This window comes from Culex pipiens, chromosome 3 (genome assembly GCF_016801865.2).
Source record: "Culex pipiens pallens isolate TS chromosome 3, TS_CPP_V2, whole genome shotgun sequence".
Lineage (NCBI taxonomy): Eukaryota > Metazoa > Arthropoda > Insecta > Diptera > Culicidae > Culex > Culex pipiens.
In genome coordinates, this window is record NC_068939.1 from 42096490 (window position 1) to 42121197 (window position 24708).

The 24708-nt window shown below is 38.3% G+C and overlaps 1 protein-coding gene across 4 annotated transcripts in view; it reads right to left on the reverse strand.

The window, feature by feature from the left end:
• LOC120412380 (protein vein) overlaps positions 1–24708 on the reverse strand; it is a 102373-nt gene that overhangs the window by 64030 nt on the left and 13635 nt on the right. For all 4 annotated transcript variants that reach the window (XR_005604808.2, XM_039572805.2, XM_039572807.2 and 1 more), the window contains exon 2: positions 6101–7714. Coding sequence is in view for 3 of the 4 variants with exons in the window: in XM_039572805.2 (XP_039428739.1) it covers positions 6101–7283 (1183 nt within the window). In the remaining variant the exon portion in view is untranslated. The remainder of the gene's footprint in view (positions 1–6100; positions 7715–24708) is intronic.

A 24708-nucleotide genomic window follows, 5' to 3' on the forward strand; every position in this document is an offset into this window, starting at 1 on the left:
CGTGCACCTGATATTCCACATTTGGCATGTTTGGATTTACTGTTTATTTATATGCCCTCCCAGTACTCTTCCTTCCCTCCTCGAAGAAGAGGTCGAAGTCGTCTTCCAGGGTGCGCAATATGATTGCGATTAAATTTTGGTCTTAGAGTTTAACTTTAACTGCAACTATCTTTGTTATACTTATTTTTTTTCCTTTGGTGAGTAGAGGTAAAATTCAAATCACGTTGCAATTTTTGATTTTAACCTTTTAAAAATACGAGGTCTTATTTCAAATTAAAGGTTGGTCATAGAAATAAGTTACCGTATTATTTGATAGGAAATATATCAGCAATTCTCTACGAAATCGGTCTTTTTTTTAGAATTTTAATTTTTGTATTTTTTAATCCGACTGAAACTTTTTTGGTGCCTTCGGTATGCCCAAAGAAGCCATTTTGCATCATTAGTTTGTCCATATAATTTTCCATACAAATTTGGTAGCTGTCCATACAAAAATGATGTATGAAAGTTCAAAAATCTGTATCTTTTGAAGGAATTTTATGATCGATTTGGTGTCTTCGGCAAAGTTGTAGGTATGAATATGGACTACACTGAAAAAAAACTATACACGGTAAAAAAAAATTGGTGATTTTTTATTTAACTTTTTCTCACTAAAACTTGATTTGCAAAAAAACACTATTTTTATTTTTTTTAAATTTTTTGTTAATGCCAACTTTTCATAAATTTCCAGGTTGTGCAAAAAATCTTAGTTATGATTTCTTTAATCAATACTGATTTTTTAAAAAAATCGAAATATCGGTCGCAAAAATTTTTCAACTTCATTTTTTGGTGTAAAATCAAATTTGCAATCAAAAGGTACTCTAGTGAAATTTCGTTTTCAAGTTAAAGCCATTTTTGGTGACGTTTTTGAAAATAGTAAAAGCTTTTCATTTTTTTTAATTAGTGCACATGTGTGCCCACTTTTGATAAAAATATTTTTGAAAGGCTGAGAAAATTCTCTATATTTTGCTTTTTTGAACTTTGTTGATACGACCCTCAGTTGCTGAGATATTGCCATGCAAAGGTTTAAAAACATGAAAATTGATGTTTTCCAAGTCTCAGCCAAACAACCCACCATTTCTAACGTCGATATCTCAGCAACTCCGATTTACAATGTTAAAATATGAAACATTCGTGAAATTTTCCGATCTTTTCGACAACAATATTTTCTAAAATTTTAAATCAAGACTAACATTTCAAAAGGGCCAAATATTGAATATTACGCCCTTTTAAAATGTTAGTCTTGGTTTAAAAATTTTGAAAATATTTTTTTCGAAAAGATTGGAAAATTTCACGAATGTTTCATATTTTAACATTGTAAATCGGACCATTAGTTGCTGAGATATCGACATTAGAAAACGGTGGGTTGTTTAGGTGAGACTTAGAAAATATCAATTTTCCTGTTTTTAAACACTTGCATGGCAATATCTCAGCAACTAGTTAAGGGTCGTATCAACAAAGTTCAAAAAAGCAAAATATAAAAAAAATTCTGAGCTTTTCAAAAAAAAAAAAAAAATCGAAAGTGGGCAAACCTGTGCACTAATTTAAAAAAATGGCAAACTTTGACTATTTTCAAAAAAATTACCTGAAATGGCTGGTCATATTTCTTGCAGATTTGGTTCAAATTCAACATTTTTCAAGTCAACAAAAACCCTGGAAAGGTCATAATTGGGTACTAAAGCCCTATGCCAATTTTTATGTACAACGGTAAAAAACACGATTGAAAACCATTTCTGATCACTTTTTTTCATTTTAACGCAAATTTTCTTTTTGACAAGACAACATGTTTTCGATGGATCACCTATGGTCCCCTTGGAACGAGCTGTCAAGTAGGAGTTTTTCTGTCAAGAAGGACCGCGAGGTTAATTTTTCAAATTTGAACTAAAAATCCATTTCAAACTCTTTGTGGTCGTACAAAAGGTCATTGTACTCAGAAAAATAAGCTTTATCACTGTAAACAATAATATCAGCAATCTAAGCTTCATTTTAGGACCCAATTATTGAATTTGATTTTGTGATTTTTGCTTGAAAACTTTGCTTGACATTAATATGACAAAATATGGAACTTTTAAAAGTGCTTATCGATTTTTCTTCAAATTTGTCGACGCTTTCACTTTAAAATTTAGTTGTTGTTTTTTTAATCTCAAAATAATACAACACATGTATCCTCATAAGCGAGAACATTTTTTTCTTGAAAAAAATCCTACCAGACTGGGGAAACCCGAAAATCTCAGAACCAATTATACAAACCCGGGTCCAGATGGACGAGTACGTGTGTCTATTTTTGATTTATTAGACAATCTCTTTTCACACCCTTCCCCGTGCTGTTCCCCCAACTAACCACCCACATAAACACTCACTCTTAAAAACACAATCCCGCACCCAATAAATACATAGAGTTGAACGTTGAAGCGGGAAGGCGAGATCGATCCCGCGCACTAAAGTGTGTCTTCAACCGAAATTTCGGGATCCCCTCGACTTATTCGATGTCTGCATGTCATCGCCAGCGATGAGACGAAGGAGGACGACGACTTGGTCTGCTTGGTTGACGCTGCTCGTCGGAAAATCTGTCCCGCCTTCCCGCGCCCCTGGCCAAGCCCTCCGGGGTAACGCGCGTGTGAGTAATGGTTGTTATTAGAATAAATATTGACTCTTCCTAATAACTTACTAATAAACATGTAACCGTATACCCTAAGCACCATTAGCCTGGCCGATGTCAGTTTGAGCAGCGTTGCGTTGATAGCTGCCTCCAAACGGGTCCGTCTCTTTCTCGTACGCGGGGAAATTTGGGAGGAGCGCGTCTGGTTCTGGTCATCCGACAATGTCCTGTGAGTGTGGTGTGGGGGTAAAACCAAGATTGGCACCAATCTAACCCACAGCACGTTTCCCGGGTCGCTATTGTTTACTCCCGGTCCCGCTGACGTATACGAACCCGTCAGTCGGTTGACGTCGGCCCCGCCGAACCCATCACGCGATACACCACAACCAGAGGCCTTTGAAACCGCGATATAGTGCGCGGTCAGTGTGCGAAAAATATCAATGAATGGCCTACGCAACGCGGTGGCGGCGCCAACCGTTTGACATGTGGCGAGGGCGTCGTTGGCCACGCCGGAAATGACCCCCGTCCGCCAATACCCACCACCATCCGAAGTTTGCGTAGCCGATGACGATAATATTTTAGGAACGGTCCCAGCAGCTCGTGGCGACCTTGAATGGACGGTCTCATTCATTGAGTTGGTTTGTTAGTACTAGGGTGGTCAAGAATATAGCAAAATACAGGATCAACTCTTAAAAAGGGCCAGGCATACGACATCAAATTTATTGCAGAGACAATTCGGTGAACAAGGTTAAGATAAGATTTGGGATTATTATTGACCACCCTAACGCTCACCTCCAACGAAGTTCACCCAAGTGCTCAACCCCGCGCAAAAAACTGTGCGAAAAATCTGGTTTTTCAATAAACTCACTCCGGCGATCGCGTTGACGATCAGCGTCGTGATCGATCGAGTGTTGAGCTATCAAATGTAGCGCATCTCGCGTCTGATGGATGCACCAACGACAAACACACCCGAGACATCCAGGGACAGGGAACGCAATGTCTGCGATTGCAATTAGACCGCGCTCAGACGTCTTCAATCAGCCCACACGGGACTTCATCAGCGGTGACATCTAGAATTACTTTCATTTAGATCTTCAGGAAATCCCGAATAATGATAATATCTGAAAGATCTCCCAATAGGGTCCTAAAGCCCTATGATAATTTCTATGTACAACGGTAAAAAACAAGATTAAAAACCATTTCTGATCACTTTTTTTCCTATTTACGCAAAAAAGTTAATTGACAAGACAACATTTTTTCAATATCAACTATGGTCCCCTTGGAACGAGCTGTCATGTGGGACACGCAGAAAAATGTTTTGTAGAATCAGCCTGTACGAGGTTTGAATCAACAATTTTTTTGTTGAATATAATCAACGCCGAATTTGCGTTGAAGCAAACCTTGATTTTCTCAATTCCACAAAAGTCTTTTGTTGTTTCGGAAAAGCAGCTTTGACGTTTAGAGTTGATTCAACAAAAATAATGATTTTCAAATGAACAAAACGTTTTGTTGATTCAAATATGCCTTATTTTTCTGCGTGGACCTTTACTGTCAAGAAGAGCCGCGAAATTATTTTATTTAGATGATTTAAAAATCAATTTTAGATCCTTTGCGGTAGTACAAAAGGTCATTGTTCTCAGAAAAATAAGCTTAATCGTTGTGAACAATATTATCCCAAATTTAAGCTTAATTTTAGGACCCAATTCAGGGAATGAAACTCTCTTTGAAACTAATCAGCAATTTTTAAAACTACACGGCGTTTTCGTTGACCAGACGCCATAAACCTCTCAACAATCAATCAGCAACAGTTCATCATCACAGCAGCTACTCTTCTTCAAGAAGAGAAAATAGTCTTCCGCTAAAGTTCAAGCGAACCCTTCTGGCGCCTTGTATTGCTCACTCAACGCTCGCCATTTGTGGTCGCTTCTTGCGATTGATGTTCTTGACTTTTGCTGCAACGCCGAAGACGTGTGCATCGCCCTATTATGCATAAACTAAAGTGAACATGATCTCCCACCCCGCCTGATCCGGTAAACGTCAGCGATGACGTCCGTTGACGCCGGCTTCTAACCAGCGGGTTTGAGCTGTGGCGCGGTTGATAACCTGCTGAGAGTTGTCGGTTTATGGGAAGGAGCCGCCAACAATTCGGCCATAGGTGGTAATGGAAACATCGGGACGAGAGCGACGAAAGTCCGTCAACAGATTGTTTCGGTAACTGCAGAGTGCGTTACGTGAACCGATCAGCTATATTTTAGATGCTGAAGAAGTTTAATTTTTCTTAAAATCTAACAGCGAATTGTCAACCTGCTGTAACTGTCACTCTTGCCATAAAACATGCCATAATGGCGACCACACCATAAAACTTCGCATGAAATCAATGTTTTCAAACAGCTCACCGCCCAATGTCACCGTTGACAGACCTGTACGAACCGATCGACGCGGCACACGGTGCGGATCAATCGTCATGTGACATTGCCAAATAAACATAACCGCCGAATCATTGCCAACACGCGTCGTCCGTTTGGTGATTTATTCGTTCGAGGTTTTTTTCGGCAGCAAAAAAAAAACACGTAAACCATGCTTCATAGACCGGAAAGACTTTGACTGTTCGCTGCGTTGCACTGAATCGATCATCTGTGTAATTGAATCGATCGAGTTGGAAGCATTCACACACAATAATTGGCTTAGCTGTGCAAGCTCGGCGGCGTTGACTTTGTCCGGAGGAACGAACCGTGTGCGCTGCGCTGTCACCAGGCAGATGGCCGAGATTTGGCAGCAACGGCAGTGAAATTTAGCCTAGTTAGCGACGAAGCTAGAGAGGCGAACCCCGCATTTAACTTAGCACGGTGGATCGTCGTCTTCTTGATGTTTTGTCGCATGTGCATTTTGGACTAAATTGAGTTGGAGACGCCATTTTGACAAGGATTTTGTGATTACCTATTGGTTATTTCAGATCCGTAAAATTCGATATTAAACCCAAAATCTACAACTAAAAGCATAAAAATAAACATTGTGCAATATTGTCACATCACTTTGCGGAGATTCAGATTTGTCACATTTGCATGCCCGCTTACTATTTAAATTTTGTATTGATACTCAGGTCATTGGTATTTGTTATTGTTTAGATGGCGTACTCTAGTTGTTGTTCAGTGAACACGGTTTCTTGAAACGTCAAAAAGCTATTTGCGACAAGAAATCATGGTCACATCAAGCTGATGATTCACCGAAGGTGATTAACCACATGGGGACATTTCGGGGAGGGCCCTTGGCTCCAGAGTACGGTGTTCTATTTTTGGGCCGGTGGAATGACTCCGTCCAGGAATAGCTCGTTAGTCTAGGATTGCACTATGATGCGCTAAACCGTCTTCAAACGGAGTTTGGAGTCGCCAGGTTAGTCAAGAACCGTTAAGTTTCGTCCAAGTTTTCGTCAAACCCCCCTTCACAAAATATATTGTTTGTACTCACCATACTTTTCGCTCACCCCCTCGAGCACCCCGTTCGTGGTACGTCTGGTCTTGCGGATCGGCTGCCCGAGGATGGTAAAGTTGCCGACGTCGATCTGCTTCACGAACAGAAAGTACACCTTGCCCTGTTCGAGCTCTTCGCGGACAATGCCCCGCTCGCGGTACGTCTCCCGGTAGATGTCGCACTCGGAGTTGTTCCGGTACGAGAACTGGAGCCGCACGTTGCTGGGCAGGTAGAACTTGGTGTACTTTTTGTGGACCGCCACCAGCTCGAAGGTGACGGAAAAGTTGGCCCTCCGGTCGCTGCTCATCGACTTGACCTTGCCCTCGAACACGATCGGGGCGTCAAAGGCCAGCGTGGCAGGATCCCGGGCGGAACAGTAGCGCCGTCCGTTGGCCGGCAGGTTCGCCGTGGGTCCCTGTTGGTTGGGAGGACGCCGGCTGGGCGCCTGCTGCTGACTGCCGGAGGTTGGCAACGGTCGGACCGAGTCCCGCCGGTTGCGGTTGGCCAGTTGAGTCCGATGGGCAAGCCGTCGGGCTCGTTTCTGACTCATCCGGAGCCGCCATTGGTGCTGCAATCGCTGCTCGGCTTGGACAGCTTCGACGTTAATACTACTACTGGTGCTAATAATACTACTACTATGGTTGTCGCTAGTGGATGACTGACTTAGGCTGCTAGCTGCTAGCTGATCCTTCAAGGGGCGCCCATGGCTTATCAGCTGCTTATTGGCATTCTCTACGAGCACACGATTAGCATAATTAATAGGATGGTGATAGCTGGAGGAAGAGGAGGAGGAGGATGACGAGAAGGAACTGCTGGCCACTTGAGCTGGTGGCGTCGGCGTCCACCGGCGGTCAAGGGTTTTGGTAAATGTAGCCGACCGTTGAGTGGTCACTTCCGACGGGCGCCACTGGTACGGACTGGTGGAACCGCTGCCCCGATAGTGCATCCCATTGGCAAACAGCTGCTCCGCTATACTATTCCTACTACTGCTGCTGCCACTACTAACGCTAGTACTACTACTTAAGCTACTGCCGCCGCTGCTACTGCTGCTGCTGCTACTAACTCCAACTGGCGCCAGGTGCATCGTGGCGACGCTCTCACACCGACAGAATATCCACACTAGAATTGCTAGCCATAAGTACATCAGATATTTAATCGGACTCCATTTGCGCAAGTACATGGCGTCCGGCTTTGCTCCGCTTGGATGGGTCGCTGCCTAGAGGTCCCTAGGGCACCAACCGCCGCGAAATTCCCCCCGGGGGCGAGTTTGACACAAAATCCGACACACACACACACACTCGCGTGACACAAAGACACGTCCGCCCAAAGCTTAGGGCGCCTCTCGGTAGCGGTTGGCTCGGATCAGCAATATTAGCTTGAACTTCTTCGTAGATCTACAGTGACGCATGTCAATTATCTTCTTCATCGTTTTCCGCTTGCACCCAAACGTGCACCCCCAGACTCGCAATTTTGGGCACCACAATTCGTAAAACTACTCTCTCACTGGTGAGTGACCGCGCGCTCACGCGACACTCACGCTTCACTCATCGAATGAGCTGCACGCACGCGGAACCGCTTCCTCAACTCTTCCGGTTCAGAAAGGTCCATAATCTGCAAATAGAGAAGAAAAAAAACGAACAAAACATTACAAACAGATCAAACTTTTATGGCGGCGCCACCGGTGGCCGCCATTATGGCAGCTTGACACTTTGGGATGGGACAAATTTGCGCTCATAAATTCCGACAAAGCTGTAATTTCGTGCGCACTCGCTCCGTAGAGAGTGTTTGTTTTTTCACACTCGTTTTTCAAACGACGATTGTCATCTCATTCATTCATCACGAGACACATTCTACTGCGGTGATATGGTTGGGACCCCCTCTTATTACAGTTATTACTGCGTATCGTTGGGGTCATGCTCGCTTGTCGGATTGGCTCTTTTTGACGTTTGCTTAGACGATAAGGCTGATATTTTTTTCACCCTCTTATAAAAACAAATCATAAAACATTGTCATAGAGATTTTAACCTCTCTGTGAAGATTAAAGAATGATTTTTTTAAACTATCTTCAGAAATTTCATTAAAATGCATTCGCTTTGAATGAAATAGGAATCAGAAATTGGGTACTAAAGCCCTATGTAAATTTTTATGTACAACGGTAAAAAACACGATTAAAAACCATTTCTGATCACTTTTTTTCATTTTAATGCAATTTTTTTTTTACAAGACAACATTTTTTCGATGGATCAACTATGGTCCCCTTGGAACGAGCTGTCAAGTAGGAGCTTTTCTGTCAAGAAGGACCGCGAGGTTAATTTTTCAAAATTGATTTAAAAATCTATTTTAAACTCTTTGTGGCCGTACAAAGGGTCATTGTACTCAGAAAAATAAGCTTTAGCGCTGTAAACAATAATATCAGCAATCTAAGCTTCATTTTAGGACCCAATTGGATTGTATTTTCTGTTATTTCCTCAAAGTGTCCTATTCGCTAGTGAGCAGTGATTCAAACTTTACCTCTTCATCGTCTGTAACTCACACAACATCCACTCACTGTGCTTTTCCAGCAAAGTTAAAACTAGTTACCGCACATTTCGAGTTTTTGCTTCTTTAGGAAGAGGGAAGGAGCTTAAGAGTACAGTCAACCCCCGGTGGTTGGTCACTTTTTCGTTCGACCCTTTTTTAGTTTGTACCCCCGTTGGTTGATCAAAGTCAAATTAAAAAGTGACAAACTGTCACTTTTTACACAGGACTCACACTTACTTCCAAACCAAACGTTTGGTAGTAGGTGTGAGCTCCATGTAAAGAGGGTGTCAAATTAAAAAATGACCCACAATTTGTGTCAAGCCATCGGGGTTCCAGTGTACACAGCAACCAAGGATGTTGTTGTCTTCTAATTCAAAAATTATAAAATTTGACAAAGTTTGTTGTAAATCTTTTTGGAAATAGTAGCTTAGGGGATGAATAAAAAAAATCGATAGTTCCCGTAGTTTTCAAGAAGATAAAATGTCTGTAACAATAATCTGGGTGCAAAAGCCCTGGTTGATGTGCACCAATAAAGTTAACAAAATTAAATGGTGTTTTATTATTTCCCCGGACTTTCGCGTGGTCATCAATGAGTTGACAATCTATCTTATATATATATAAAAAATTTCGACGGTTTTGTTCGAACGCGAATCAATTCAACACGGAACGTCGGATCGAGGTGCTCTTTGTTGCGTTGGGTTCGTATAAGTCCAAGGAAGGTTCTTACGCTAACTAATTGACACTTTGGCCACTCTGGAACCGATTCCGGAGCATCGGCAAATTGAATGGAAAAAGTTACGTAATATCAAATTTTAATCACAGGAGGCCAAATAAGCAAAAAAGCAAAAAACGTCAACAAACAAAAAAAGGCAGAACGAAGTTTGTCGGGTAATGCTATCTACAATCACTTAGCTTAGAACATCTAAGTAAAGTAGTTATTTAGGAAAGTACGCAACTTACGGCCGTCATCCACAATCAACTTAGAAATTTTGCTTGGCTGATATACGTTGCTATGCAGTTGTTTGTTTACCTTTGATATTGAAACGTCAACTTACCGTAGATTTTGAAATTTTTCAAACCATACGTCAGTTTCTAATTTGATTACTTTTCCATTGTAGAAGCTCGGCTTCATTTCCATTGATTCAAATTCCTAAGCTAAGTGAAATTTTCTAAGCTAAGTGATTGTAGATAGGCCATAAGGCTTGTATTTTCATAATTCTTTACGTAACTTGGCTAACAATCACTAGATATGAATTAACTAGAATTTTAGCTGAATTTTTGCGCAAGAGAAAAGAATGTTGATTTCTCCAATAACTTGACAGTGCGACAACCAATAAATAATTTCGCCAAGCCAGCACGAGCCCGTCGATAAAGTTCAAACATGCGACTGCTGCTCTGCCACCGAGGGGGAGTGTATATTAGTTATGTTATCACGGTGTTATGATCAAAATTCGTAATTAATCTCCAGCGAGTCTCGGGCGCTGAACTGCGTCAGTATGAATGAAAGAATGAACAAAAAAAAAGGGAAAAAAAAGCTGTGGCGGTGCTAGAATGAAATTGCATGCCGGCGCTCGCTGGCGGAACTCGATTAGCACGTTTGCACGTTATTCTAATTCTTTGATGATTAATTCGTAAATTGGAGGGAATTCCAGCTGCTGCTCTACTTTGTTATACGGTGTGTTACCCACATCTCCAACCCGGAACAGCACCGATTGTTCAATTGTGGCTGGTTCACATGATTATTGGTTTTTTTTTGCTATTTTTTTAAATTAAAATTGCAGTTTTGTGAGTTCTTTAATATTATACGTTTGAAAATAAATTTTATTTTTTGTTTGACCTTCGCTCTCCGAATGTCTAAGTTAATTATAACAAAATATATATTATCATCACTGTCAGTAACCCGTTGAGCACACCTGATTTTCCTGCTCCTCTCTTCCGAAATTGAGTCCTCTCATCCGCGGTTGGGTGTTTCTCGGAAAAAATCTTCCGTTGGTGAGAAAATCAACGCGAAAGTGAAAGACGCGCGCGCCCGTACTTATGAATAATATAAAGGTGCGCAAGTCGTCGCCGCCGCCGCGACGCCTTCAAAAGAGATGCAACCTCCAATGATGGAGATGCTGGCTGGTCGCCAGTGCAGCCAAACCTTTGCAGTTTTGCAGACGGTGTTAGTGGAACCATAAGGAGGCGTGTGATCGTATTAAATTGATTGTTTCTTGTTAATTAAACATGTAAAAATGCGAAGAAAGGCCAAAACCATGCGGATTTTACGATAAAAATTAAGATCCTGAGAGAGAGAAGAACATAAACAAGTAATCTCTCTCCTCTCTTCCTCTCATATAGTAATCAACAGCGACGCAGCAAATGTAATGGTGTATTAGTGCCAATTCTCCACCTTCCTACTCTAGCTCAACTCGTGTGAAGGTGTGTGTTAACTTTCTTTGATAGTTGATCAAAGCGACTCCCCTGGACGGTAGTTTTCCTTTGCGCAGCCTCGTCGGCCAGCAGCCGGTTCGCCGTTTGGCTTCGGGACTGCACTGCTGGCTGCCGGGTTGGACGTCAAGTTTCCTTTTACAGGGAATCAGTTTAGTGAGTGAAATGGAGTCCATAAAATGTGTGGTATGTTTTTTACCCCCCCTCGCCATCTCGGTGGCCGGCGGCGAGAGATGCTGTCTTAGCTGGTGCATTTATGGTGCATCCATATGAGAGAGCGACTAATTGTTTATGCAACTTGCGAAATGTGGTGCGGTGGCGGCAGTGTCAGGCAAATTGTGTGTGAGTCTTGAGCGGCTTCTGGTGGATGCATCAATCCAAAACGGTTGAAAATGATGGCGGCAGCGACGACCGGCCGACCCCGGCGGGAAAATCAATTCGGCCAACATGCGACAGCTGGCCTTGTGAACTCGAGAGATGGCTAATAGCTGTCAATGTGTCAGTGGGAGATGGGGTTGAACAAAGTTTAAAGTTTGAGGAAAATACGTGTCTGAAGCCGTTCTTATCTTATGTTCATGGAAAAAGAATGTGTAAATATGTTAAAAAATCTTATTTTTTTAAATATATTTGATATTTAAAAAAGTTATCGAGTCCAAATTAGCGACCAAAACAAAATGTATTTAATTTAATATATTCTAAAATGAGTACAACTATTCAATATGCTTTTCAAAATTCTACCAACTCATCTTTCTGTTTGTGAGACCCAATTTCACCCCTCAGACCCAATGTCACCCCTGATGACGATATTTAAAAAATATTTTATGATTTTCACATTGATTTATACAATATATCTTAATTGTTCGCGACGGTGAATTTCTACTTATTTTTATTTACGTTAAATCCAAAAACCTTGAATCTCTTACCGAAATTTGATATTTCGTTGTAAGATCCCTAAAGGAGCTAATGAAAGTTTTTTTTTAATACAAATAAGGTCGTTGCAAATCTGTTTCAATCTTTTATGAGGACATTTTATTTTATTTTATTAGGTGAACGAAAAAAGGCATCTCTTTTTCTTGAGTTAAGAATAGTGCAAAATCTGATACCAAGGCCATGAGTTTTTGGAAAAAATATGTATTTTTTTCAAGATTCCAAACTTTTTTTTTGCAAGATCAGATTAATTAAATAAATCGACATTAATTTTTTTTTTGATAACGTGCTCCGTTTAAAGTTAAAGGCATTTTTAATCGTAATTGTCGAAAAATGTTTTTTTTTTGCAATTTCAAAATAACTTGTAAAGAAAAAGTCCTCTCGCAAAAAAAAGTTTTCCTTTTAGGGCTTAGTTAAGCGGACTTCTAGTTGTTTGGATTTAATCTATTAAGTTGAAAGTTTATGAAAAAAATGTTTTTGTAAATGTCATCTTTTTATTGCTGATATCCTGGAAAATTCCACAATGTTTTGTGTGTTACTTATTTTAAAATATTAGAACTGATTCAAAAAAATATCAGACAGATTTTTTTAAAGGGATTGTGCACTTTACAAACAAAAATAATTTAAGAATATATAAAATTTTACGAATAATTTTTTTTCAGTGACGTACCAAATTATACACCATCCTACATCATTTTGAATAAAGCGATATACAAATTTATGCATTACTTTACTTACCTTAATCAGGAGGGAAACATTGAGTCTGAGGTGAGTCGGGTCATACAACTTTGCAAAAATGTACATGATCCAATGTCACCCTTATGATTAGGGTTTTAATTTCAAATTAATGTTTATGATACCAGTTAATTTTGAAGGCAGAATTATAAAAGATGATTGAAAATTTGGTTTATTCAAGGTAAAAATTTTGATCCATAAATCAGGCCTTTTTAGAATAATTTACATCTTTGCAGAGCCCCGTGAAATTTTCTCGAAATTAAATGAGCAGGTTAATGGTCCCCGTGGAAAATTTGAAATTTAAATTAAAGTGTTTGTTATAGATTATAGTTTGGCATCTTGTATTTTTAAGCGAAACTTTAGAAGGGAGAAAACCTGTTTTGCAATGCCTTTGAAGCTTCGCTCTTGTTCTTTCCGGTAGATATTTTAAAAAGATTGGTGAAGAAAATGTGTAGCTGATTTGAAAATATTATAAATTAAATCACTTTCTGTGATTTTAACTCAAGATTTACAAGGTAATTTTAAAATGTTTGACGTTCCGTAAAATTTTATGTTTTGAAATTCATCCCAGTGTTGAACATCCCAGTGAAAATTGCTATTTTCTCCGTTCACCGAGGTCCGTTTTTTATATCTCGTGACGGAGGGGCGGTACGACCCCTTTCATTTTTGAACATGCGAAAAAGAGGTGTTTTTCAATAATTTGCAGCCTGAAATAATGATGAGATAGAAATTTTGTGTCAAAGGGACTTTTATGTAAAATTAGACACCCGATTTGATGGCGTACTAAGAATTCCGGAAAAACGTATTTTTCATCGAAAAAAACACTGAAAACGTTTTAAAAACTCTGCCATTTTCCGTTGTGCAACTGTAAAAATTGTTGGGAACATATCATTTTATGGGAAATTTAATGTACTTTTCGAATCTACATTGACCCAGAAGGGTCATTTTTTCATTTAGAACAATATTTTTCATTTTACAATTTCGTGTTTTTTCTAACTTTGCAGGGTTATATTTTAGAGTGTAACAATGTTCTACAATGTTGTAGAGCAGACAATTACAAAAATTTAGATTTATAAACATAAGGGCTTTGCTTGGAAGCATCACGAGTTATCGTGATTTTACGCAGAAAAATTTTGAAAAAGTTACTTTTTGCTTTTCTCTTTGTTTCGTCGTCCGTGTCTGTCGCGGGTGACCATGAACGGCCAAGATCAACGACGACCAACATTTTCAAAACTTTTTTTCGTAAAATCGCTATAAATCGTGATGTTTATGAGCAAACCCCTTAAGTTTATATATCAAAATTTTTGTAATGGTCTGCTCTACAATTTTGTAGAACATTGTTACACTCTAAAAAAAATCCAGCAAAGTTAGAAAAAAACACGAAATTTTGAAATGAAAAATTTTGTTCTAAATGAAAAAATGATCCCTCTGGGTCAATGAAGATTCGAAAAGTACATAAAATTTCCTATAAAATGACATGTTCCAAAAATTTTTACAGTTGAGTAACGGAAAATGGCAGATTTTTTAAAACTTTTTTAGTTTTTTTTTCGATGAAAAATACGTTTTTTCGGAATTGGATGTCTAATTTTACATAAAAGTCCCTCTGACACCAAATTTCTATCTCATCACCGTTTCTGGCTGCAAATTATTGAAAAACACCTCTTTTTTCGCATGTTCAAAAATTGAAGGGGTCGTACCGCCTCTCCGTTACGAGATATCAAAAAACGGACCTCGGATTCGTTATCAGGGACAAAAGTTACCCCTTAGGACAAAGTTTCACGCAAATCGAAGAGGGGTCGGGGCAACTGCTGTGTGAGTTGGCGGAGAATTACCCAAATGTATTTTTTTTTTAATATTTCATCACCGACATTCTGGCCGCCATCTTTGAAAAAACAACTCTAAATCACTTAAGCGTGGTTTAGGGGTCAAACTTAAGCTCGACAATCGACAAAAATAAGACGAAAAAAAAGATTTTATTTGGGATTCGATTATCCGAAGTGAAATTTTTCCGAGGCCTTCGGATAACCAAGTCTGGACTGTAAAATTGTACAATAACAAATGCTTAATCTCGTTGAAAATTCAGTAGATTCAAACATATTTCTTCTAAAACAATAAATTTTGAGAACTTGGAATTATATTTTTTTCAAAATATGTTAAATTTTACAATATTTTTTCATTAAATTATAAAATAGATTATATTTATCATATCCGGTATGATTTTTAATTTTCACTGTGATTTATTTTGTTTTTTTTTTTCTAATGTTGTTCAAAGATCACTGACGTTTGTCACTATTGATCGCGCCCTAGATTAAACCCGTAGTGACAGTACGCACAATTCTCCATTCAACCGAAACTGTTGACTTAGAACACAACATGCTCCCTTTCATTCTCATTTCTTGCTCTCTCTCAATCTCCAACTTCGAGAACCTGTCAAGCGAAATGATACAGACATTCCCCGTGACTGTTCGGTTCGGAAGGTTTATTTTTACAATTGCCTTCTCCAGACCGCGCCGTCTCGCGCATATTATATGCTTAATGCTGCTGGCTGCTACTCCGCGCACTATGCATTTGTTCCGCATGACAACTCCCCCGAAGAACGTCTTCTTCAACCGTTGTCGACGGCGCGATGATGATGAGCGATAAAAACATGGCACCCGAGTTTGGTTCCACCAGAAATTTGGCTGCTTCAGTGTTGTTAAGCTTCTCAGCCAACCCGGCAGCTAGTCAGCATATTACATAACAACATAAACAAATAGCATAACAGCAGTCGGAAGCAGGATTAGTCACGGACGAGCCCGAACCCGAACGTTCGGAAACACTCTCAAGTGGTTTGAGCAGTGCGCGCAGCCGTCCAAGGACTCAACCGTGGAAGAACTTCCACCCTCCCCTCCTGAAGTTCGGCCCCGATAATGATGTGTTTAAGGTTAATTTGCGTTTGTTATTGCTTTTTGACAATGTTGCGTGAGGGCGTGAGCACGCACCCTTGGGCGGTTAAAATTTGGGACGAAATCAAGATGCGTGAAATGTATGTAAACTTTGTATTTGAACACACGAAAGCGAGAGTAATTGAGCGGGAGCGTCCGGGGAGGCCGTGACGAATTAAGGCGGAAATTGGTTTAAGTTTGAAATTTGAATGACTTTAAATAATTCACTAAAAGTCTTACGTTTAAATAAAAGTTTATGTTGAATTTAAGTTAATTTGACCAATTAATTAAATTTTTGAAACTTTTTATAGAGTATTGAAATTTCTTATGTTCTTTGCACCGCGATTATTCTTCAATCGGCTGCTATTTTTTTTATTTACACAGAGTAATCTGAAAAATTAGGTTAGTAGCATTTTACGATTTGAAAAATCGAATCAATAAAATTAAAAGCGAGTTTTTCACCAATGTGTAACAGGTCGTATCGAGGTGCTCCGATTTGGATGAAACTTTCAGCGTTTGTTTGTCTTTACATGTAATGAACTCATGCCAAATATGAGCCCTCTACGACAAAGGGAAGTGGGGTAAAATGGGCTTTGAATTTTGAAGTCGAAAAAACATAAAAAAATCTTAAAATTGCTCGCATTTCCGTAAAACTTCACCAATTCCAACTCTCTTAGATGCATTCGAAAGGTCTTTTGAAGCACTTCAAAATGTGCTATACACATCCAGGATTCGTTTAACTTTTTCTCATAGCTTTTGCAAATTACTGTTAAAATTTGATTTTTTTAAAACCTTAATATCCTTAAAACCTAAGGCAACAGCCTGCAACACCCATACTCCCATAGGTCAAAAGATAGGTAATTCCATGGACTATAAGCCTACGGTATTAACTTTTTGGCCAATCGCAGTTTTTCTCATAGTTTTTCGATTTTTCTACAACAAACATTTTACATCGTTAGTTTTTGCCCTGTAGGCCAAGAAGACGGCACTTTTTGGTCTCAATTTTGTCATATTCGGAATCCTCGGACAATTTCACGTTAGTTAGAAGTATTCGTGGGTCTCGTGGCGCAGGGGTAGCGGCTTCGGCTGCCGATCCCGAAGATGCTATGAGACGCGGGTTCGATTCCCGCCTTATCCACTGAGCTTCTATCGGATGGTGAAGTAAAACGTCGGTCCCGGTTTCTCCTGTCTCGTCAGAGGCGCTGGAGCAGAAATCCCACGTTAGAGGAAGGCCATGCCCCGGGGGGCGTAGTGCCAATAGTTTCGTTTTCGTTTTTTAGAAGTATTCGAGCCCGTTTTACCCCACTTCCCTTTGTCGTAGAGGGCTCATATTTGGCATGAGCTCATTTCATGTATAGACCAACAAACGCTGAAAGTTTCATCCAAATCGGAGCACCTCGATACGACCTCTAGAACAAACCGAGCAATATTTACAAATACTGCCTCTTAAAAAGAATAACCCTTTGCAACTTCAGAAAAAAAAAATTAAATTTAAAAAACTTTGCACGAAAATCTATACTTGGATAAACATTAAAAAAAACGGTCCACTTTGTAAAAAAATCTTTTTGATTTCATCACGTCTATAAATAATAAAATTTATAGATAGAAAAAAAAGAACATTTTCATCAAAATAAGAGAATGCTGCTTAGTATGATTTGCCTTTACACAGCAAAAGCTGCCTTTTTCTGTAAATGTTTTACACAATGTACTTTTTAATACTAGTGTTTTTGCTTAAAAAGTTTTTTTAAAGTGAAATAAATAAAATGGCAATTGAATTGGTTTTGTTTGTAGAAATTACGGAGGAATAGCTTTTTGCCTTCCTCACCTCAATGAGGAAAGGCTATAAAATCACTCGAAAAATGAACTTCTTTATTCGACCTCCTAGACCCACCTTCACGTATACCTATCGACTCAGAATCAAATTCTGAACAAATGTCTGTGCGTGTGTCTGGATGTGAGTCCGTGCACCGAAAAATATGCACACGATTATCTCGGGACTGGCTGAACCGATTTGGACGGTTTTGGTCTCATTCGATCCGCCTTGGGGTCCCACAAGACCCTAGTTAATTTTATGAAGTTTAGAAAAGTACTTCAAAAGTTATGCTAAAAAACGATTTTAGCTAAACTTCGGAAGATTGTAAAAAGGGTGGTTTTTGTAAGAAAACCCGTCATGCTATATATTGTTAGAAAGGTATTTGAAAGACCTTTCCAACAAGCCCAAAAGATTGAAGATCTTACAACCCCATCAAAAGTTATGAGCACTTAAGTGCTTTTTATACACTTTTTTGAGGCCGGATCTTAAATACCTATCGTTGGATAGGTAATCAAAAGACCTTTCCAACAAGCCCAAAAGATTGAAGATTTGACAACCCTGTCAAAAATTATGAGCACTTAAGTGCTTTTTAATCACTTTTTTGAGGCCGGATCTTAAATATTTTGATGAAAAAGTTGTCCGGATCTATCATGCGACCTATCGTTGGATAGGTAATCAAAAGACCTTTACAACAAGCCCAAAAGATTGAAGATTTGACAACCCTGTCAAAAGTTATGAGCACTTAAGTGCTTTTTATACACTTTTTTGAGGCCGGATCTTAAATACCTATCGTTGGATAGGTAATCAAAAGACCTTTCCAACAAGCCCAAAAGATTGAAGATCTGACAACCCCATCAAAAGTTATAAGTACTTAAGTTTTTTTAATACTTTTTTTTGAGGCTGGATCTCAGATAGTTTGATAAAAAATAAGTGTTATTTATACACTTTTTGAGGATGTGTAGTGTATTCACTTTATGAATGCGAGGAAGGCACCAACCACCTAAAGGTGGATTAAGTAACGTTTTGATCTAAAGTCAAGGAGTTGTATTGTTTTTGGGAAACGGTTCTTTGCTTTTTTACACATATATTCAGGGTTGTTGCTGGTTCATCTACCTTTCTCGGCAGACAAAATATCACTCGTTGGCAGTTTATAAATCTGTCCAAAATCTGTGGCGATGCAATAATTGACAAAGATGTTGTGAGAAACAGCTGCTTTGAGCTGCGCGTGGTGTGAGAAATATGATTGCCAAAAAAATATTCCATTTTTTGCGATCCAAAATGCTTTCAATTCACCAGCAAAACTGTGAGATAATTTAATTAATTTGTAAAACTGGTGCGAAAATAAAAACAAACATAGCTAGCCAAACTGTCGGCTTGATGATGGTCAGGAGAAAATTGAGTATAAGACTTCATTTTGGGGTAATGATAAACTTTCAAATCTGGAGGAGAAAGAATAGCTTGAGTTGAAACGTTAAATTTTGCGAGAAACAAATAATTTTTAAAGCAAAAGGAAAACAAAAACAGCACAAAGTAATTATTAGCAAATTACCCTAGTGCAGCATGATCGAAACCAAAAAGTGCAATATCCTTGCACGATGGCGGCTCGGTGTGTTCTCACTTCTCACCATGGTGAAAAAACACACTTAAAAAGTGAGACAAATTTTACAAGACCAAAAAAAGTTCAAATATGAAATTGCGATGAATATAACAAGCATTTTCCTGTTTGTTTCCTTGGTGACCTCATCAAACTGACAAACGTTAGTGGACACATTTTTCACTGTGAGCTGATGAATCATGGTTCATTCAAACATAAGTTTGTTGGCAAGATCTTTGGTAAACTGCAAACGTATTGCGATAATTTGTATGAGTACAGGCAATGGACCCGATGTCGACCTAAGAGCGAACCACAATACAGAAAAAAAAGAAAATTCGCAGAAAGTTTGTTAAAAATAAAAAAAAACTATAACGTCACAACATTCAAACAAAATCGAATAAATCGTTTTTTTTTAAATACAAAATAATTGGGTAATTTTCCACCAACTCACACGAAATCGGAAAAAGTTGCCCCGACCCCTCTTCGATTCTCGTGAAACTTTGCTCTAAGGGGTAATTTTGGTCCCTGATCACGAATCCGAGGTCCATTTTTTGATATCTCGTGACGGATGGGCGGTACGACCCCTTCCATTTTTCTGGTTTTTTACTAAGACACGTTTTTAATGATTTGTAGCTCGCAACCGTGAAGAGATAGAAATTTGGTGTCAAAGGGACATTTGTGTAAAATTAGACGCCTGATTTGATGGCGTACTCAAAATTCCGAAAAAACGTATTTTTCATCGAAAAAAAACACTAAAAAAGTTTGAAAAATTCTCTCATTTTCCGTTACTCGACTGTAAAAAATTTGGAACATGTCATTTTATGGGAAATTTAATGTACTTTTCGAATCTACATTGACCCAGAAAGGTCATTTTTTCATTTAGAACAAAATTTTTCATTTTAAAACTACGTGTTTTTTCTTACTTTGCAGGGTTTCATTTTAGAGTGTAACAATGTTCTACAAAGTTGTAGAGCAGACAAAAACAAAAATTTTGTGTACAGACATAAGGGGTTTGCAAGTATTCTTCACGAGTTATCGGAATTTTGCAAAAAAGTTTTTTGAAAAAGTTATGATTTTGATCATTTTTGACCAGTTTTTCGAATTTTTAACCCCAAAAACTGAATCGTGTTCTTTTGAAAGTATTTTTTCGGAAAGTTCAGCTATTTTTGCATAAAAATGACCTCTTGGACGATTGTTGTGGCTTGTGCACTGCTTGTATGTGGGGATTTTTCAAACATAAAAAAAACAAACCGGATACACTCACTCATCACAAAAATTTTTTTTTTGAAAAAAAAAATCTGATTTTCGCAATACACGAGTCACATCATTCGTCCAAGGGGTCATTTTAGCTGTAACCCTGCAAAGTAAGAAAAAATACGTTATTTTAACATGAAAATATTTGTTTTAAATTAAAAAATGACCCTTCTGAGATATTTCAGGTTCGAAAAGTACATTAAATTTCCCATAAAATGACATGTCTCACAATTTTTGACAGTTGAGTAACGGGAAATGGCAGCGATTTTAAAACTATTTTTTAACTTTTTTTTGATGAAAAATACGTTTTTCGGAATTTTGAGTACGCCATCAAATCGGGCGTCTAATTTTACACAAAAGTCGCTTTGACACCAAATTTCTATCTCTTCACAGTTGCGAGCTACAAATCATTAAAAACGTGTCTTAGTAAAAAACCAGAAAAATGGAAGGGGTCGTACCGCCCCTCCGTCACAAGATATCGAAAAATGGACCTCGGATTCGTGATCAGGGACCAAAATTACCCCTTAGGCAACTGCTGTGTGAGTTGGCGGAGAATGACCAAATTCTAAAATCATGCATTACAAACAGTTTTTCCTAGTAAAACCAAACCAATTACTCAAACCATCCAATTAGGAAATCCATTACTGCCCACCACTTTCCTAGAAATCCAGCTGATTGTGCGCAAGTATTTAGAGCAAGATTTACAGAAAGATTCCAAAAATAAGAGATTACAAACCAAAACCCTCAAGTGGGAGGGAAAACGCCACGCTGTAGGCCGTGAATCACGCGAGGGAAATTGTTGACCAAAAAACACACACACCCATAAGTGGGATCTCTGCCTGGCTTTTCCTAGTGTAAACACCAAACCAAACTGGCCCGTGGGAATGTGCAACGTGAGATATCACCGAGTGCGCCAAATCCGGATTTTACGGGGCAAGTGCAGAATGAACCGGAATGTTGATATTTGGACATTTTATCTGTAAATACGTGGGATTTCTCGGGAAATTTCGGGGCTGGTTTGTGTTTATTGTTTGTTTATGCACACAAGTTGTTCTGGATCAATGCACTTCTGGGTGAGGGTTTGCAATGCTTCGTGGAAATGCATATTTAGATTCGGAAATAGTTCAGTAATTTGGGAGTTTTGGCAGTGTGGGATTGGAATTTGGGATCGGTTTAAGGGTGCCATTAAATCTGAACGTAGGTTAAGAAGTCACGGGATTGTTGCTTTATAGCTTAATTTTATGGGAATAGTTTCGATATATTCAGCAATGATTGTGATTTGTAGTTTATTTTTAGACAGGACTTAACAGTAATGTCATGGATCTCAACTTTCAATGACAGAATACTGAATGAAAAGCTTTTTTTTCGCAACGCTCAGTTCGTTGCCCTGTCGCGTGATAAAATGCCATAAATTGTTTTACGATGCAAGTGGACTATCATTGGCAACGTTATTCCAACTGTCTGATGGTCCCATAAAACATGCCCAGAACCTATTTTCGGTCCCAAGAAGTTGGCAACGTCATCAAGGGTGGAACTACCACTATTCATTAGATCAGAATCGTAAATGTGTTGTCACCTGAGCTATTCCTGTCCGATCTTTATTGCCATTTTGTCAGTTCTAAAAGTGGTCCATTTTATTTTTAGCATCTAATTTAGACAAATGCTTTCACGGAAAGTTGATAACGGTGTGATAAAATTTGCCGCCTTGTTGACTTCATTTTTAATGGAGAGATCTATTTTCAGTCTACTCCATAAAAAGTCTAATTTCATTAGCAACCAGATAAGTTTTTTGTTCGTGGGTCATAAATTGTCTATTCTTATACAGAAGGTACTAAAACTGTTAATCCCGATGGAGCCTCTCGTTTTATTTATTGCGCGGAAAATTTGCCAAATTTCACGCAAACCAATATAGAGCCCCTCGTGGACTTGATATTTTCCAGATCCACCACACAAACACATCGGAAACCGGCAAGCACTACCTTAAAAAAAAAATAAAACAAAAATAAGCAATTGAAGAAGCAGCGAGAAAAAAAACCCCGGCTGCGAAACCCGACCCCAGGCAATCCCGCGGTAGCAATTAGTTGCTAAATTAATTAAGCTATTAATTAATTTGCGCCCAGAAATGCGGCTGCACACATACCGACACATGAGATTAATTAACTTTATTGAGACGTTTCCATTGTCACGCACACTGTTGCACACGGGCTGAACCAGGGCACTCGTTCTTTCGTGATTGCCCTCACACCCCTCCTCCCACACTTATGATCCACCCCCTTCGAAGCAGTCCATAATAATATTTAAAAGCACTCGCGCCCAGCTCCATGCGGTGCGGTGGCCCCCAAAAAGATCAGTTGATTTGCACAGTGGGACAGGGTCTTATTTTGGAAAAAAAAATTATAAAAAAAAATCTTACAAGATGAATACAGAGAACTTTTACAGAATTAAATTTTGATGGTTAAACTTTCAATTTTAAACTTTTTGTTTTGTTTTGGAAAACTCGTCAAAAATATGTTTTCTGTTTTCTCCTTTTTATGTCATGCGTGTGAAACTAATGGCTCAATGTTCATTCTAATGAATCGCAAAAAATATGTTTCATAACTAATTTTTTATTTTCAAAAAAAAAAAAATCAAGTTTCTTGGATTTCGACAAAATTACGAAATTTGCAATAACACGTGTTTCATCAAACTTTGCCAATTTTTTTACAAACTCGAAATCGACTTTTTCTGATCATTGTAAAATTTGGAAAGCTTTTTATACTATTGAAACATGCAAGAATCCCATATTTCAGCAAAATTGAACCATCATTTTTTTTGGGACCTCCCGAAAGTTGTACGATTTTCGACAATTATTCTAAAAACCTCTGTTTTCAGATGGCCATATAATAAAATGGGGAACACGATGGTGTTCTCTGAAAACAGAGTTTTTTTTAAATAAATTGTCGAAAATCACAAAACTTTGAGGCGGTGTCAAAACAGGATGAAATGTCCCGATTCTGCTGAAATTTGGCATTCTTGCATGTTTCAATAATATATAAATAGCTCCACCAAATTTGAGCATGATTAAGGCTACCAACTGTACGGATTTTTTCCTTACCATACGGATTTTCGAACCTCTTCGCGGATTATTAACAGGCCGGAATTTGTGTAGGGAATTTTACGCATAATACGGATTTGTACGGAATTTTAACAACTTTTTAATCATTGAATTGCTTTTTTGATTTGGTCGAAGCTTTTGGTAACTAGAAATTTTAATTTTTCTGTGAGTTTGATTTAAAAAGGTAGAGTTTCCCGGGGTTTCCTCAATTCAAACTTGATTATCAATAATTCTAGAGTTTTTGAACTATTGTCTTTCATATGTTGATAGGACCTTTAAAAAAAACTCTAGAATTGCTCTTTTATAAATTCCTTACTAAATATATTCCATTTCTAAAGGCTTTCTTAAACTTGTGAGAACATTTGAACAATTAACAAATCTAGAGTTTTTTTTAAAGGTCCTATAAACTGTTGTGTTTCACATGCTATATAACCTTTTCAATAAAAAAAAAACTCTGGAAAAGTGTTCGTGAATACACTAAGAACGATATTATTTGTAAAAGCAAACTTGACATTTCGTAAACTTTTAAACGTTTAACAAAAAAAATTGAAGAACATAATGATTTGATTCAAATCACGGTTTATTTTATGAATACTTTTAAACGTGCAAGTCATAAGCACTCTGATAGCATTTTGTGAAATTTGTTAGCTGTAAAAACGACACAGTTTTATATTTTTTATTCTCAGATTCATTAAATTTAATTTATCTAAATAATTCATTGACAGTTTTTGTTATACCATGGTTTCATATCGGCAAAGTGTACGGATTTTTGTTCGGCAAGAGTTGGTAGCCTTAAGCATGATCAAAAAAGTCTATTTCGAATTTGTACTTTTTTTGTGTACAGTTGATGCTAAATGGCTTAAATGTATAGCCATTTGTAGCAGCATACAATTAATAAAAGCATAAATTGAGCTGGAAAAAATAAAAATTACAAAATATGCTGAAGATCATGAAAATAAATGAAAAATATCAAGATAATGCAAATTTGAGGGCCTCGTGGTGCGGTGGTTAGCGGCTTCGGCTGCCGATCCCTAAGTTGCTATGGGACGTGGGTTCGAATCCCGCCTTATCCTCCTGGAGCTTTTCGTTCAATGTTTGTCTCGTTTAATATTAGTATTCAGTCTGCAAAGGCGGTGTGATTGTCTTTAATACTAGTAATGAAGAACACAACACAAAGAAATTTAAGACTATTAGGCTAGAAAAAATATTTGTTAATGTTTTTGTCACCCCCCCCCCCTCCCAACCCATCAAAATCGTCCAGAAAAATCAGGGGCAAAAAAAATTTTTGTTCAAAAAAGCTTCCAAATTTCAATG